The 15,599-nt window shown below is 40.1% G+C and overlaps 2 protein-coding genes across 5 annotated transcripts in view; one reads left to right on the top strand and one right to left on the bottom strand.

Moving 5' to 3' along the window:
- Positions 1-15,599, top strand: part of KALRN (kalirin RhoGEF kinase) — a 346,094-nt gene that overhangs the window by 1,202 nt on the left and 329,293 nt on the right. For all 4 annotated transcript variants that reach the window (XM_075316995.1, XM_075316994.1, XM_075316993.1 and 1 more), the window contains exon 2: positions 657-775. In XM_075316995.1, coding sequence (XP_075173110.1) covers positions 657-775 — 119 coding nt within the window. The remainder of the gene's footprint in view (positions 1-656; positions 776-15,599) is intronic.
- Positions 1-15,599, bottom strand: part of CCDC14 (coiled-coil domain containing 14) — a 323,631-nt gene that overhangs the window by 131,320 nt on the left and 176,712 nt on the right. The window lies entirely within an intron of this gene.

Below are 15,599 nucleotides of genomic sequence, written 5' to 3'. Positions count from 1 at the left end.
ATCAGCTGATCGTTCACAGTAGCCGGCCGATCAGCTGATCGTTCACAGTAGCCGGGCGATCAGCTGATCGTTCACAGTAGCCGGGCGATCAGCTGATCGTTCACAGTAGCCGGGCGATCAGCTGATCGTTCACAGTAGCCGGCCGATCAGCTGATCGTTCACAGTAGCCGGCCGATCAGCTGATCGTTCACAGTAGCCGGCCGATCAGCTGATCGTTCACAGTAGCCGGGCGATCAGCTGATCGTTCACAGTAGCCGGGCGATCAGCTGATCGTTCTGGCCACTGGAACTGAATTTACAGCCGATTATCTTTTTTTACTGTGGGCATGCTCACGGTAAAAACCAATCCGCTGCACACAAAAAACATTGCATTATGCGTTGCTCCCGCTCAATGGTCAGTCACTCCATGACGAATCCATCGCAGGACGGATGCAATGCAATGCCATCAGTCGCAATCCATCAGTAATAAAAGTCTATGGGGGAAAAAACGGATTCCTGCAAAATATATTGCAAGATTCCTTATTTCCTCAAGGCGACAGATTGTGACTGATGCAAAAAGACAAAATTGTGAATGTAGCCTAACTCGCGAGGGCGAGGTGTCGGCTGCGTCTGCTCTGGGATTGGCTCATTGTCACATTTCCACTTTTTCGTCTTCAGGACAGTAAAGATCTGGAGCTTGACATCATTCCTGCCATTCTGACCGATCCAGAGGTGAAGCTGCGAGATGCCGGCCACGAAGTCAACGAGGAGAAGAGGAAATCCGCCAGGAAAAAAGAGTGAGAATCCTCCGTGGTCACCAGGACACGTACAGCCGGGGCCATGATCACAACCTATATTCTGGGGTCGCCAGTTACTTAATTTATTTGCCAATTGTCCCGGGACTCCGTATATTTAACACTAGATTTACTGAGGTAGTCATTTTGACTACTTCACACTATGTAGTTCTAGTAGGTGTCACGAGTCCAGTAGTTCTAGTGTTAAGCAGTAGGCACATTTTCATTAAGGTCTTTAGTGACCCCTCCTCACCTCCAACCTCTGGAAGGTGTATGGTCCCGTACAAGGACGGAGCCGACCCTCGGAGCTGCACATCTGCATCTCTATGATGGTGGCTCGTTATGTGCTAATAATGCAACACATCATAAATGATGAACATAGGCTTTCTCCATTATCCAGTATAATGCCAGTGTGGAACACCAACATCCAGAATCCCAGCAGTATAATAACACTAACCTTCAATATAATGCCAGTATAGCACTGGTATCCAGTATGCCACCAGTATAGAACGAGTGTCCAATATAACACCAATATACCACCAGTATAGAACGAGTGTCCAATATAACACCAGTATACCACTAGTATAGAACAAGTGTCCAATATAACACCAGTATACCACCAGTATAGAACAAGTGTCCAATATAACACCAGTATAGAACGAGTGTCCAATATAACACCAGTATAGAACGAGTGTCCAATATAACACCAGTATACCACCAGTATAGAACAAGTGTCCAATATAACACCAGTATACCACTAGTATAGAACAAGTGTCCAATATAACACCAGTATACCACCAGTATAGAACAAGTGTCCAATATAACACCAGTATAGAACGAGTGTCCAATATAACACCAGTATACCACTAGTATAGAACAAGTGTCCAATATAACACCAGTATACCACCAGTATAGAACAAGTGTCCAATATAACACCAGTATAGAACGAGTGTCCAATATAACACCAGTATACCACCAGTATAGAACAAGTGTCCAATATAACACCAGTATACCACTAGTATAGAACAAGTGTCCAATATAACACCAGTATACCACCAGTATAGAACAAGTGTCCAATATAACACCAGTATAGAACGAGTGTCCAATATAACACCAGTATACCACTAGTATAGAACATAGTCCAATATAACACCAGTATGCCATCAGTAAAGAACGAGTGTCCAATATAACACCAGTAAAGAACGAGTGTCCAATATAACACCAGTATGCCATCAGTATAGAACGAGTGTCCAATATAACACCAGTATGCCATCAGTATAGAACGAGTGTCCAATATAACATCAGTATAGAACGAGTGTCCAATATCACACCAGTATAGAACGAGTGTCCAATATAACACCAGTATACCACTAGTATAGAACAAGTGTCCAATATAACACCAGTATACCACCAGTATAGAACAAGTGTCCAATATAACACCAGTATACCACTAGTATAGAACAAGTGTCCAATATAACACCAGTATGCCATCAGTATAGAACGAGTGTCCAATATAACACCAGTATAGAACGAGTGTCCAATATAACACCAGTATAGAACGAGTGTCCAATATAACACCAGTATAGAACGAGTGTCCAATATAACACCAGTATGCCATCAGTATAGAACGAGTGTCCAATATAACATCAGTATAGAACGAGTGTCCAATATAACACCAGTATGCCATCAGTATAGAACGAGTGTCCAATATCACACCAGTATACGAGTGTCCAATATAACATCAGTATAGAACAAGTGTCCAATATAACACCAGTATACCACCAGTATAGAACGAGTGTCCAATATAACACCAGTATACCACCAGTATAGAACGAGTGTCCAATATAACACCAGTATAGAACGAGTGTCCAATATAACACCAGTATAGAACGAGTGTCCAATAGAACACCAGTATACCACCAGTATAGAACAAGTGTCCAATATAACACCAGAATACAACGAGTGTCCAATATAACACCAGTATGCCATCAGTTTAGAACGAGTGTCCAATATAACATCAGTATAGAACGAGTGTCCAATATAACACCAGTATAGAACGAGTGTCCAATATAACACCAGTATACCACCAGTATAGAACAAGTGTCCAATATAACACCAGTATACCACCAGTATAGAACGAGTGTCCAATATAACACCAGTATACCACCAGTATAGAACAAGTGTCCAATATAACACCAGTATACGAGTGTCCAATATAACACCAGTATGCCACCAGTATAGAACGAGTGTCCAATAGAACACCAGAATACGAGTGTCCAATATAACACCAGTATACCACCAGTATAGAACGAGTGTCCAATAGAACACCAGTATACCACCAGTATAGAACGAGTGTCCAATATAACACCAGTATAGAACGAGTGTCCAATATAACACCAGTATACCACTAGTATAGAACGAGTGTCCAATATAACACCAGTATACCACCAGTATAGAACAAATGTCCAATATAACACCAGTATGCCATCAGTATAGAACGAGTGTCCAATATAACACCAGTATAGAACGAGTGTCCAATATAACACCAGTATGCCATCAGTATAGAACGAGTGTCCAATATAACACCAGTATACCACTAGTATAGAACGAGTGTCCAATATAACATCAGTATAGAACGAGTGTCCAATATAACACCAGTATGCCATCAGTATAGAACGAGTGTCCAATATAACACCAGTATGCCATCAGTATAGAACGAGTGTCCAATATAACACCAGTATGCCATCAGTATAGAACGAGTGTCCAATATAACACCAGTATACCACCAGTATAGAACGAGTGTCCAATATAACACCAGTATACAACGAGTGTCCAATATAACACCAGTATACCACCAGAATACAACGAGTGTCCAATATAACACCAGAATACAACGAGTGTCCAATATAACACCAGTATGCCATCAGTATAGAACGAGTGTCCAATATAACACCAGTATACCACCAGAATACAACGAGTGTCCAATATAACATCAGTATAGAACGAGTGTCCAATATAACACCAGTATGCCATCAGTATAGAACGAGTGTCCAATATAACACCAGTATAGAACGAGTGTCCAATATAACACCAGTATAGAACGAGTGTCCAATATAACACCAGTATACCACCAGTATAGAACAAGTGTCCAATATAACACCAGAATACAACGAGTGTCCAATATAACATCAGTATAGAACGAGTGTCCAATATAACACCAGTATAGAACGAGTGTCCAATATAACACCAGTATAGAACGAGTGTCCAATATAACACCAGAATACAACGAGTGTCCAATATAACACCAGTATGCCATCAGTATAGAACGAGTGTCCAATATAACACCAGTATGCCATCAGTATAGAACGAGTGTCCAATATAACACCAGTATACCACCAGAATACAACGAGTGTCCAATATAACATCAGTATAGAACGAGTGTCCAATATAACACCAGTATAGAACGAGTGTCCAATATAACACCAGTATAGAACGAGTGTCCAATATAACATCAGTATAGAATGAGTGTCCAATATAACATCAGTATAGAACGAGTGTCCAATATAACACCAGTATACCACCAGTATAGAACAAGTGTCCAATATAACACCAGTATACCACCAGTATAGAACGAGTGTCCAATAGAACACCAGAATACGAGTGTCCAATATAACACCAGTATGCCACCAGTATAGAACGAGTGTCCAATATAACACCAGTATAGAACGAGTGTCCAATATAACACCAGTATGCCACCAGTATAGAACAAGTGTCCAATATAACACCAGAATACAACGAGTGTCCAATATAACACCAGTATGCCATCAGTATAGAACGAGTGTCCAATATAACACCAGTATGCCATCAGTATAGAACGAGTGTCCAATAGAACACCAGTATAGAACGAGTGTCCAATATAACACCAGTATACCACCAGTATAGAACGAGTGTCCAATAGAACACCAGAATACGAGTGTCCAATATAACACCAGTATGCCATCAGTATAGAACGAGTGTCCAATAGAACACCAGTATGCCATCAGTATAGAACGAGTGTCCAATAGAACACCAGTATAGAACGAGTGTCCAATAGAACACCAGTATAGAACGAGTGTCCAATAGAACACCAGTATAGAACGAGTGTCCAATAGAACACCAGTATAGAACGAGTGTCCAATATAACACCAGTATACCACCAGTATAGAACGAGTGTCCAATATAACACCAGTATACCACCAGTATAGAACAAGTGTCCAATATAACACCAGTATGCCATCAGTAAAGAACGAGTGTCCAATATAACACCAGTAAAGAACGAGTGTCCAATATAACACCAGTATGCCATCAGTATAGAACGAGTGTCCAATATAACACCAGTATGCCATCAGTATAGAACGAGTGTCCAATATAACATCAGTATAGAACGAGTGTCCAATATCACACCAGTATAGAACGAGTGTCCAATATAACACCAGTATACCACTAGTATAGAACAAGTGTCCAATATAACACCAGTATACCACCAGTATAGAACAAGTGTCCAATATAACACCAGTATACCACTAGTATAGAACAAGTGTCCAATATAACACCAGTATGCCATCAGTATAGAACGAGTGTCCAATATAACACCAGTATAGAACGAGTGTCCAATATAACACCAGTATAGAACGAGTGTCCAATATAACACCAGTATAGAACGAGTGTCCAATATAACACCAGTATGCCATCAGTATAGAACGAGTGTCCAATATAACATCAGTATAGAACGAGTGTCCAATATAACACCAGTATGCCATCAGTATAGAACGAGTGTCCAATATCACACCAGTATACGAGTGTCCAATATAACATCAGTATAGAACAAGTGTCCAATATAACACCAGTATACCACCAGTATAGAACGAGTGTCCAATATAACACCAGTATAGAACGAGTGTCCAATATAACACCAGTATAGAACGAGTGTCCAATAGAACACCAGTATACCACCAGTATAGAACAAGTGTCCAATATAACACCAGAATACAACGAGTGTCCAATATAACACCAGTATGCCATCAGTTTAGAACGAGTGTCCAATATAACATCAGTATAGAACGAGTGTCCAATATAACACCAGTATAGAACGAGTGTCCAATATAACACCAGTATACCACCAGTATAGAACAAGTGTCCAATATAACACCAGTATACCACCAGTATAGAACGAGTGTCCAATATAACACCAGTATACCACCAGTATAGAACAAGTGTCCAATATAACACCAGTATACGAGTGTCCAATATAACACCAGTATGCCACCAGTATAGAACGAGTGTCCAATAGAACACCAGAATACGAGTGTCCAATATAACACCAGTATACCACCAGTATAGAACGAGTGTCCAATAGAACACCAGTATACCACCAGTATAGAACGAGTGTCCAATATAACACCAGTATAGAACGAGTGTCCAATATAACACCAGTATACCACTAGTATAGAACGAGTGTCCAATATAACACCAGTATACCACCAGTATAGAACAAGTGTCCAATATAACACCAGTATGCCATCAGTATAGAACGAGTGTCCAATATAACACCAGTATAGAACGAGTGTCCAATATAACACCAGTATGCCATCAGTATAGAACGAGTGTCCAATATAACACCAGTATACCACCAGTATAGAACGAGTGTCCAATATAACACCAGTATAGAACGAGTGTCCAATATAACACCAGTATACCACTAGTATAGAACGAGTGTCCAATATAACATCAGTATAGAACGAGTGTCCAATATAACACCAGTATGCCATCAGTATAGAACGAGTGTCCAATATAACACCAGTATGCCATCAGTATAGAACGAGTGTCCAATATAACACCAGTATGCCATCAGTATAGAACGAGTGTCCAATATAACACCAGTATACCACCAGTATAGAACGAGTGTCCAATATAACACCAGTATACAACGAGTGTCCAATATAACACCAGTATACCACCAGAATACAACGAGTGTCCAATATAACACCAGAATACAACGAGTGTCCAATATAACACCAGTATGCCATCAGTATAGAACGAGTGTCCAATATAACACCAGTATACCACCAGAATACAACGAGTGTCCAATATAACATCAGTATAGAACGAGTGTCCAATATAACACCAGTATGCCATCAGTATAGAACGAGTGTCCAATATAACACCAGTATAGAACGAGTGTCCAATATAACACCAGTATAGAACGAGTGTCCAATATAACACCAGTATACCACCAGTATAGAACAAGTGTCCAATATAACACCAGAATACAACGAGTGTCCAATATAACATCAGTATAGAACGAGTGTCCAATATAACACCAGTATAGAACGAGTGTCCAATATAACACCAGTATAGAACGAGTGTCCAATATAACACCAGAATACAACGAGTGTCCAATATAACACCAGTATGCCATCAGTATAGAACGAGTGTCCAATATAACACCAGTATGCCATCAGTATAGAACGAGTGTCCAATATAACACCAGTATACCACCAGAATACAACGAGTGTCCAATATAACATCAGTATAGAACGAGTGTCCAATATAACACCAGTATAGAACGAGTGTCCAATATAACACCAGTATAGAACGAGTGTCCAATATAACATCAGTATAGAATGAGTGTCCAATATAACATCAGTATAGAACGAGTGTCCAATATAACACCAGTATACCACCAGTATAGAACAAGTGTCCAATATAACACCAGTATACCACCAGTATAGAACGAGTGTCCAATAGAACACCAGAATACGAGTGTCCAATATAACACCAGTATGCCACCAGTATAGAACGAGTGTCCAATATAACACCAGTATAGAACGAGTGTCCAATATAACACCAGTATGCCACCAGTATAGAACGAGTGTCCAATATAACACCAGTATAGAACGAGTGTCCAATATAACACCAGTATGCCACCAGTATAGAACAAGTGTCCAATATAACACCAGAATACAACGAGTGTCCAATATAACACCAGTATGCCATCAGTATAGAACGAGTGTCCAATATAACACCAGTATGCCATCAGTATAGAACGAGTGTCCAATAGAACACCAGTATAGAACGAGTGTCCAATATAACACCAGTATACCACCAGTATAGAACGAGTGTCCAATAGAACACCAGAATACGAGTGTCCAATATAACACCAGTATGCCATCAGTATAGAACGAGTGTCCAATAGAACACCAGTATGCCATCAGTATAGAACGAGTGTCCAATAGAACACCAGTATAGAACGAGTGTCCAATAGAACACCAGTATAGAACGAGTGTCCAATAGAACACCAGTATAGAACGAGTGTCCAATAGAACACCAGTATAGAACGAGTGTCCAATATAACACCAGTATACCACCAGTATAGAACGAGTGTCCAATATAACACCAGTATACCACCAGTATAGAACAAGTGTCCAATATAACACCAGTATGCCACCAGTATAGAACAAGTGTCCAATATAACACCAGTATGCCATCAGTATAGAACGAGTGTCCAATATAACACCAGTATGCCACCAGTATAGAACAAGTGTCCAATATAACACCAGTATGCCATCAGTATAGAACGAGTGTCCAATAGAACACCAGTATGCCATCAGTATAGAACGAGTGTCCAATAGAACACCAGTATGCCACCAGTATAGAACGAGTGTCCAATATAACACCAGTATACGAGTGTCCAATATAACACCAGTATACCACCAGTATAGAACGAGTGTCCAATATAACACCAGTATAGAACGAGTGTCCAATAGAACACCAGTATAGAACGAGTGTCCAATAGAACACCAGTATAGAACGAGTGTCCAATATAACACCAGTATACCACCAGTATAGAACGAGTGTCCAATATAACACCAGTATACCACCAGTATAGAACAAGTGTCCAATATAACACCAGTATGCCACCAGTATAGAACAAGTGTCCAATATAACACCAGTATGCCATCAGTATAGAACGAGTGTCCAATATAACACCAGTATGCCACCAGTATACAACGAGTGTCCAATATAACACCAGTATGCCATCAGTATAGAACGAGTGTCCAATAGATCACCAGTATGCCATCAGTATAGAACGAGTGTCCAATAGAACACCAGTATGCCACCAGTATAGAACGAGTGTCCAATATAACACCAGTATACGAGTGTCCAATATAACACCAGTATACCACCAGTATAGAACGAGTGTCCAATATAACACCAGTATACGAGTGTCCAATATAACACCAGTATACCACCAGTATAGAACGAGTGTCCAATATAACACCAGTATACGAGTGTCCAATATAACACCAGTATACCACCAGTATAGAACGAGTGTCCAATATAACACCAGTATGCCACCAGTATAGAACGAGTGTCCAATATAACACCAGTATACGAGTGTCCAATATAACACCAGTATAGAACGAGTGTCCAATATAACACCAGAATACAAGTGTCCAATATAACACCAGTATACCACCAGTATAGAACGAGTGTCCAATAGAACACCAGTATAGAACGAGTGTCCAATAGAACACCAGTATGCCACCAGTATAGAACGAATGTCCAATAGAACATCAGTATAGAACGAGTGTCCAATAGAACACCAGTATAGAACGAGTGTCCAATAGAACACCAGTATAGAACGAGTGTCCAATAGAACACCAGTATGCCATCAGTATAGAACGAGTGTCCAATAGAACACCAGTATAGAACGAGTGTCCAATAGAACACCAGTATGCCACCAGTATAGAACGAGTGTCCAATAGAACATCAGTATAGAACGAGTGTCCAATAGAACACCAGTATAGAACGAGTGTCCAATAGAACACCAGTATAGAACGAGTGTCCAATAGAACATCAGTATAGAACGAGTGTCCAATAGAACATCAGTATAGAACGAGTGTCCAATAGAACACCAGTATAGAACGAGTGTCCAATAGAACACCAGTATGCCACCAGTATAGAACGAGTGTCCAATAGAACATCAGTATAGAACGAGTGTCCAATAGAACACCAGTATGCCATCAGTATAGAACGAGTGTCCAATAGAACACCAGTATAGAACGAGTGTCCAATAGAACACCAGTATGCCACCAGTATAGAACGAGTGTCCAATAGAACACCAGTATAGAACGAGTGTCCAATAGAACACCAGTATAGAACGAGTGTCCAATAGAACACCAGTATAGAACGAGTGTCCAATAGAACACCAGTATGCCATCAGTATAGAACGAGTGTCCAATAGAACACCAGTATAGAACGAGTGTCCAATATAACACCAGTATACGAGTGTCCAATATAACACCAGTATACCACCAGTATAGAACGAGTGTCCAATATAACACCAGTATACGAGTGTCCAATATAACACCAGTATACCACCAGTATAGAACGAGTGTCCAATATAACACCAGTATACGAGTGTCCAATATAACACCAGTATACCACCAGTATAGAACGAGTGTCCAATATAACACCAGTATACCACCAGTATAGAACGAGTGTCCAATATAACACCAGTATAGAACGAGTGTCCAATATAACACCAGTATACAACGAGTGTCCAATATAACACCAGTATGCCACCAGTATAGAACGAGTGTCCAATATAACACCAGTATACGAGTGTCCAATATAACACCAGTATACCACCAGTATAGAACGAGTGTCCAATAGAACACCAGTATGCCACCAGTATAGAACGAGTGTCCAATAGAACATCAGTATAGAACGAGTGTCCAATAGAACACCAGTATAGAACGAGTGTCCAATAGAACACCAGTATAGAACGAGTGTCCAATATAACACCAGTATGCCATCAGTATAGAACGAGTGTCCAATATAACACCAGAATACAAGTGTCCAATATAACACCAGTATACCACCAGTATAGAACGAGTGTCCAATAGAACACCAGTATGCCACCAGTATAGAACGAGTGTCCAATAGAACATCAGTATAGAACGAGTGTCCAATAGAACACCAGTATAGAACGAGTGTCCAATAGAACACCAGTATAGAACGAGTGTCCAATAGAACACCAGTATGCCATCAGTATAGAACGAGTGTCCAATAGAACACCAGTATAGAACGAGTGTCCAATAGAACACCAGTATGCCACCAGTATAGAACGAGTGTCCAATAGAACATCAGTATAGAACGAGTGTCCAATAGAACACCAGTATACCACCAGTATAGAACGAGTGTCCAATAGAACACCAGTATAGAACGAGTGTCCAATAGAACATCAGTATAGAACGAGTGTCCAATAGAACATCAGTATAGAACGAGTGTCCAATAGAACATCAGTATAGAACGAGTGTCCAATAGAACACCAGTATAGAACGAGTGTCCAATAGAACACCAGTATGCCACCAGTATAGAACGAGTGTCCAATAGAACATCAGTATAGAACGAGTGTCCAATAGAACACCAGTATGCCATCAGTATAGAACGAGTGTCCAATAGAACACCAGTATAGAACGAGTGTCCAATAGAACACCAGTATGCCACCAGTATAGAACGAGTGTCCAATAGAACATCAGTATAGAACGAGTGTCCAATAGAACACCAGTATGCCATCAGTATAGAACGAGTGTCCAATAGAACACCAGTATAGAACGAGTGTCCAATAGAACACCAGTATGCCACCAGTATAGAACGAGTGTCCAATAGAACATCAGTATGCCATCAGTATAGAACGAGTGTCCAATAGAACACCAGTATGCCATCAGTATAGAACGAGTGTCCAATATAACACCAGTATACCACCAGTATAGAACGAGTGTCCAATATAACACCAGTATAGAACGAGTGTCCAATAGAACACCAGTATACCACCAGTATAGAACGAGTGTCCAATATAACACCAGTATAGAACGAGTGTCCAATAGAACATCAGTATACAACGAGTGTCCAATAGAACATCAGTATAGAACGAGTGTCCAATAGAACACCAGTATACAACGAGTGTCCAATATAACACCAGTATGCCATCAGTATAGAACGAGTGTCCAATATAACACCAGTATAGAACGAGTGCCCAATAGAACACCAGTATAGAACAAGTGTCCAATATAACACCAGAATACAACGAGTGTCCAATATAACACCAGTATGCCATCAGTATAGAACGAGTGTCCAATATAACACCAGTATAGAACGAGTGTCCAATATAACACCAGTATGCCATCAGTATAGAACGAGTGTCCAATATAACACCAGTATGCCATCAGTATAGAACGAGTGCCCAATAGAACACCAGTATAGAACGAGTGTCCAATATAACACCAGTATACCACCAGTATAGAACAAGTGTCCAATAGAACACCAGTATACAACGAGTGTCCAATATAACACCAGTATGCCATCAGTATAGAACGAGTGTCCAATATAACACCAGTATGCCATCAGTATAGAACGAGTGTCCAATATAACACCAGTATGCCATCAGTATAGAACGAGTGTCCAATATAACACCAGTATGCCATCAGTATAGAACGAGTGTCCAATATAACACTTGTATACCACCAGTATAGAACGAGTGTCCAATATAACACCAGTATGCCATCAGTATAGAACGAGTGTCCAATATAACACCAGTATACAACGAGTGTCCAATATAACACCAGTATACCACCAGAATACAACGAGTGTCCAATATAACATCAGTATAGAACGAGTGTCCAATATAACACCAGTATAGAACGAGTGTCCAATATAACACCAGTATACCACCAGTATAGAACAAGTGTCCAATATAACACCAGAATACAACGAGTGTCCAATATAACACCAGTATGCCATCAGTATAGAACGAGTGTCCAATATAACACCAGTATGCCATCAGTATAGAACGAGTGTCCAATATAACACCAGTATAGAACGAATGTCCAATATAACACCAGTATAGAACGAGTGTCCAATATAACATCAGTATAGAATGAGTGTCCAATATAACATCAGTATAGAACGAGTGTCCAATATAACACCAGTATAGAACGAGTGTCCAATATAACATCAGTATAGAATGAGTGTCCAATATAACATCAGTATAGAACGAGTGTCCAATATAACACCAGTATACCACCAGTATAGAACAAGTGTCCAATATAACACCAGAATACAACGAGTGTCCAATATAACACCAGTATGCCATCAGTATAGAACGAGTGTCCAATATAACACCAGTATGCCATCAGTATAGAACGAGTGTCCAATATAACATCAGTATAGAACGAATGTCCAATATAACACCAGTATAGAACGAGTGTCCAATATAACACCAGTATACCACCAGTATAGAACGAGTGTACAATATAACACCAGTATACCACCAGTATAGAACGAGTGTCCAATATAACACCAGTATACCACCAGTATAGAACAAGTGTCCAATATAACACCAGTATGCCACCAGTATAGAACAAGTGTCCAATATAACACCAGTATGCCATCAGTATAGAACGAGTGTCCAATATAACATCAGTATAGAATGAGTGTCCAATATAACATCAGTATAGAATGAGTGTCCAATATAACATCAGTATAGAACGAGTGTCCAATAGAACACCAGAATACGAGTGTCCAATATAACACCAGTATGCCACCAGTATAGAACGAGTGTCCAATATAACATCAGTATAGAATGAGTGTCCAATATAACATCAGTATAGAACGAGTGTCCAATAGAACACCAGAATACGAGTGTCCAATATAACACCAGTATGCCACCAGTATAGAACGAGTGTCCAATATAACACCAGTATAGAACGAGTGTCCAATATAACATCAGTATAGAATGAGTGTCCAATATAACACCAGTATACCACCAGTATAGAACAAGTGTCCAATAGAACACCAGTATACCACCAGTATAGAACGAGTGTCCAATAGAACATCAGTATAGAACGAGTGTCCAATAGAACATCAGTATAGAACGAGTGTCCAATAGAACATCAGTATAGAACGAGTGTCCAATAGAACATCAGTATAGAACGAGTGTCCAATAGAACACCAGTATAGAACGAGTGTCCAATAGAACACCAGTATAGAACGAGTGTCCAATAGAACACCAGTATGCCATCAGTATAGAACGAGTGTCCAATAGAACACCAGTATAGAACGAGTGTCCAATAGAACACCAGTATAGAACGAGTGTCCAATAGAACACCAGTATAGAACGAGTGTCCAATATAACACCAGTATACCACCAGTATAGAACGAGTGTCCAATATAACACCAGTATACCACCAGTATAGAACGAGTGTCCAATATAACACCAGTATACCACCAGTATAGAACAAGTGTCCAATATAACACCAGTATGCCACCAGTATAGAACAAGTGTCCAATATAACACCAGTATGCCATCAGTATAGAACGAGTGTCCAATATAACACCAGTATGCCACCAGTATAGAACAAGTGTCCAATATAACACCAATATACAACGAGTGTCCAATATAACACCAGTATGCCATCAGTATAGAACGAGTGTCCAATAGAACACCAGTATGCCATCAGTATAGAACGAGTGTCCAATAGAACACCAGTATGCCACCAGTATAGAACGAGTGTCCAATATAACACCAGTATACGAGTGTCCAATATAACACCAGTATACCACCAGTATAGAACGAGTGTCCAATATAACACCAGTATACGAGTGTCCAATATAACACCAGTATACCACCAGTATAGAACGAGTGTCCAATATAACACCAGTATACGAGTGTCCAATATAACACCAGTATACCACCAGTATAGAACGAGTGTCCAATATAACACCAGTATACCACCAGTATAGAACGAGTGTCCAATATAACACCAGTATAGAACGAGTGTCCAATATAACACCAGTATACAACGAGTGTCCAATATAACACCAGTATGCCACCAGTATAGAACGAGTGTCCAATATAACACCAGTATACGAGTGTCCAATATAACACCAGTATGCCATCAGTATAGAACGAGTGTCCAATAGAACACCAGTATAGAACGAGTGTCCAATAGAACACCAGAATACAAGTGTCCAATATAACACCAGTATACCACCAGTATAGAACGAGTGTCCAATAGAACACCAGTATAGAACGAGTGTCCAATAGAACACCAGTATGCCACCAGTATAGAACGAGTGTCCAATAGAACATCAGTATAGAACGAGTGTCCAATAGAACACCAGTATAGAACGAGTGTCCAATAGAACACCAGTATAGAACGAGTGTCCAATAGAACACCAGTATGCCATCAGTATAGAACGAGTGTCCAATAGAACACCAGTATAGAACGAGTGTCCAATAGAACACCAGTATGCCACCAGTATAGAACGAGTGTCCAATAGAACATCAGTATAGAACGAGTGTCCAATAGAACACCAGTATGCCATCAGTATAGAACGAGTGTCCAATAGAACACCAGTATAGAACGAGTGTCCAATAGAACACCAGTATGCCATCAGTATAGAACGAGTGTCCAATAGAACACCAGTATAGAACTAGTGTCCAATAGAACACCAGTATGCCATCAGTATAGAACGAGTGTCCAATAGAACACCAGTATAGAACGAGTGTCCAATAGAACACCAGTATGCCATCAGTATAGAACGAGTGTCCAATATAACACCAGTATACCACCAGTATAGAACGAGTGTCCAATAGAACACCAGTATAGAACGAGTGTCCAATAGAACACCAGTATAGAACGAGTGTCCAATAGAACATCAGTATACAACGAGTGTCCAATAGAACACCAGTATAGAACGAGTGTCCAATAGAACACCA

This window comes from Anomaloglossus baeobatrachus, chromosome 7 (genome assembly GCF_048569485.1).
Source record: "Anomaloglossus baeobatrachus isolate aAnoBae1 chromosome 7, aAnoBae1.hap1, whole genome shotgun sequence".
Taxonomy (NCBI): Eukaryota; Metazoa; Chordata; class Amphibia; order Anura; family Aromobatidae; genus Anomaloglossus; species Anomaloglossus baeobatrachus.
Note: the sequence above shows the minus strand (reverse complement) of the source record. Positions and strands in the feature narration are given on the sequence as shown.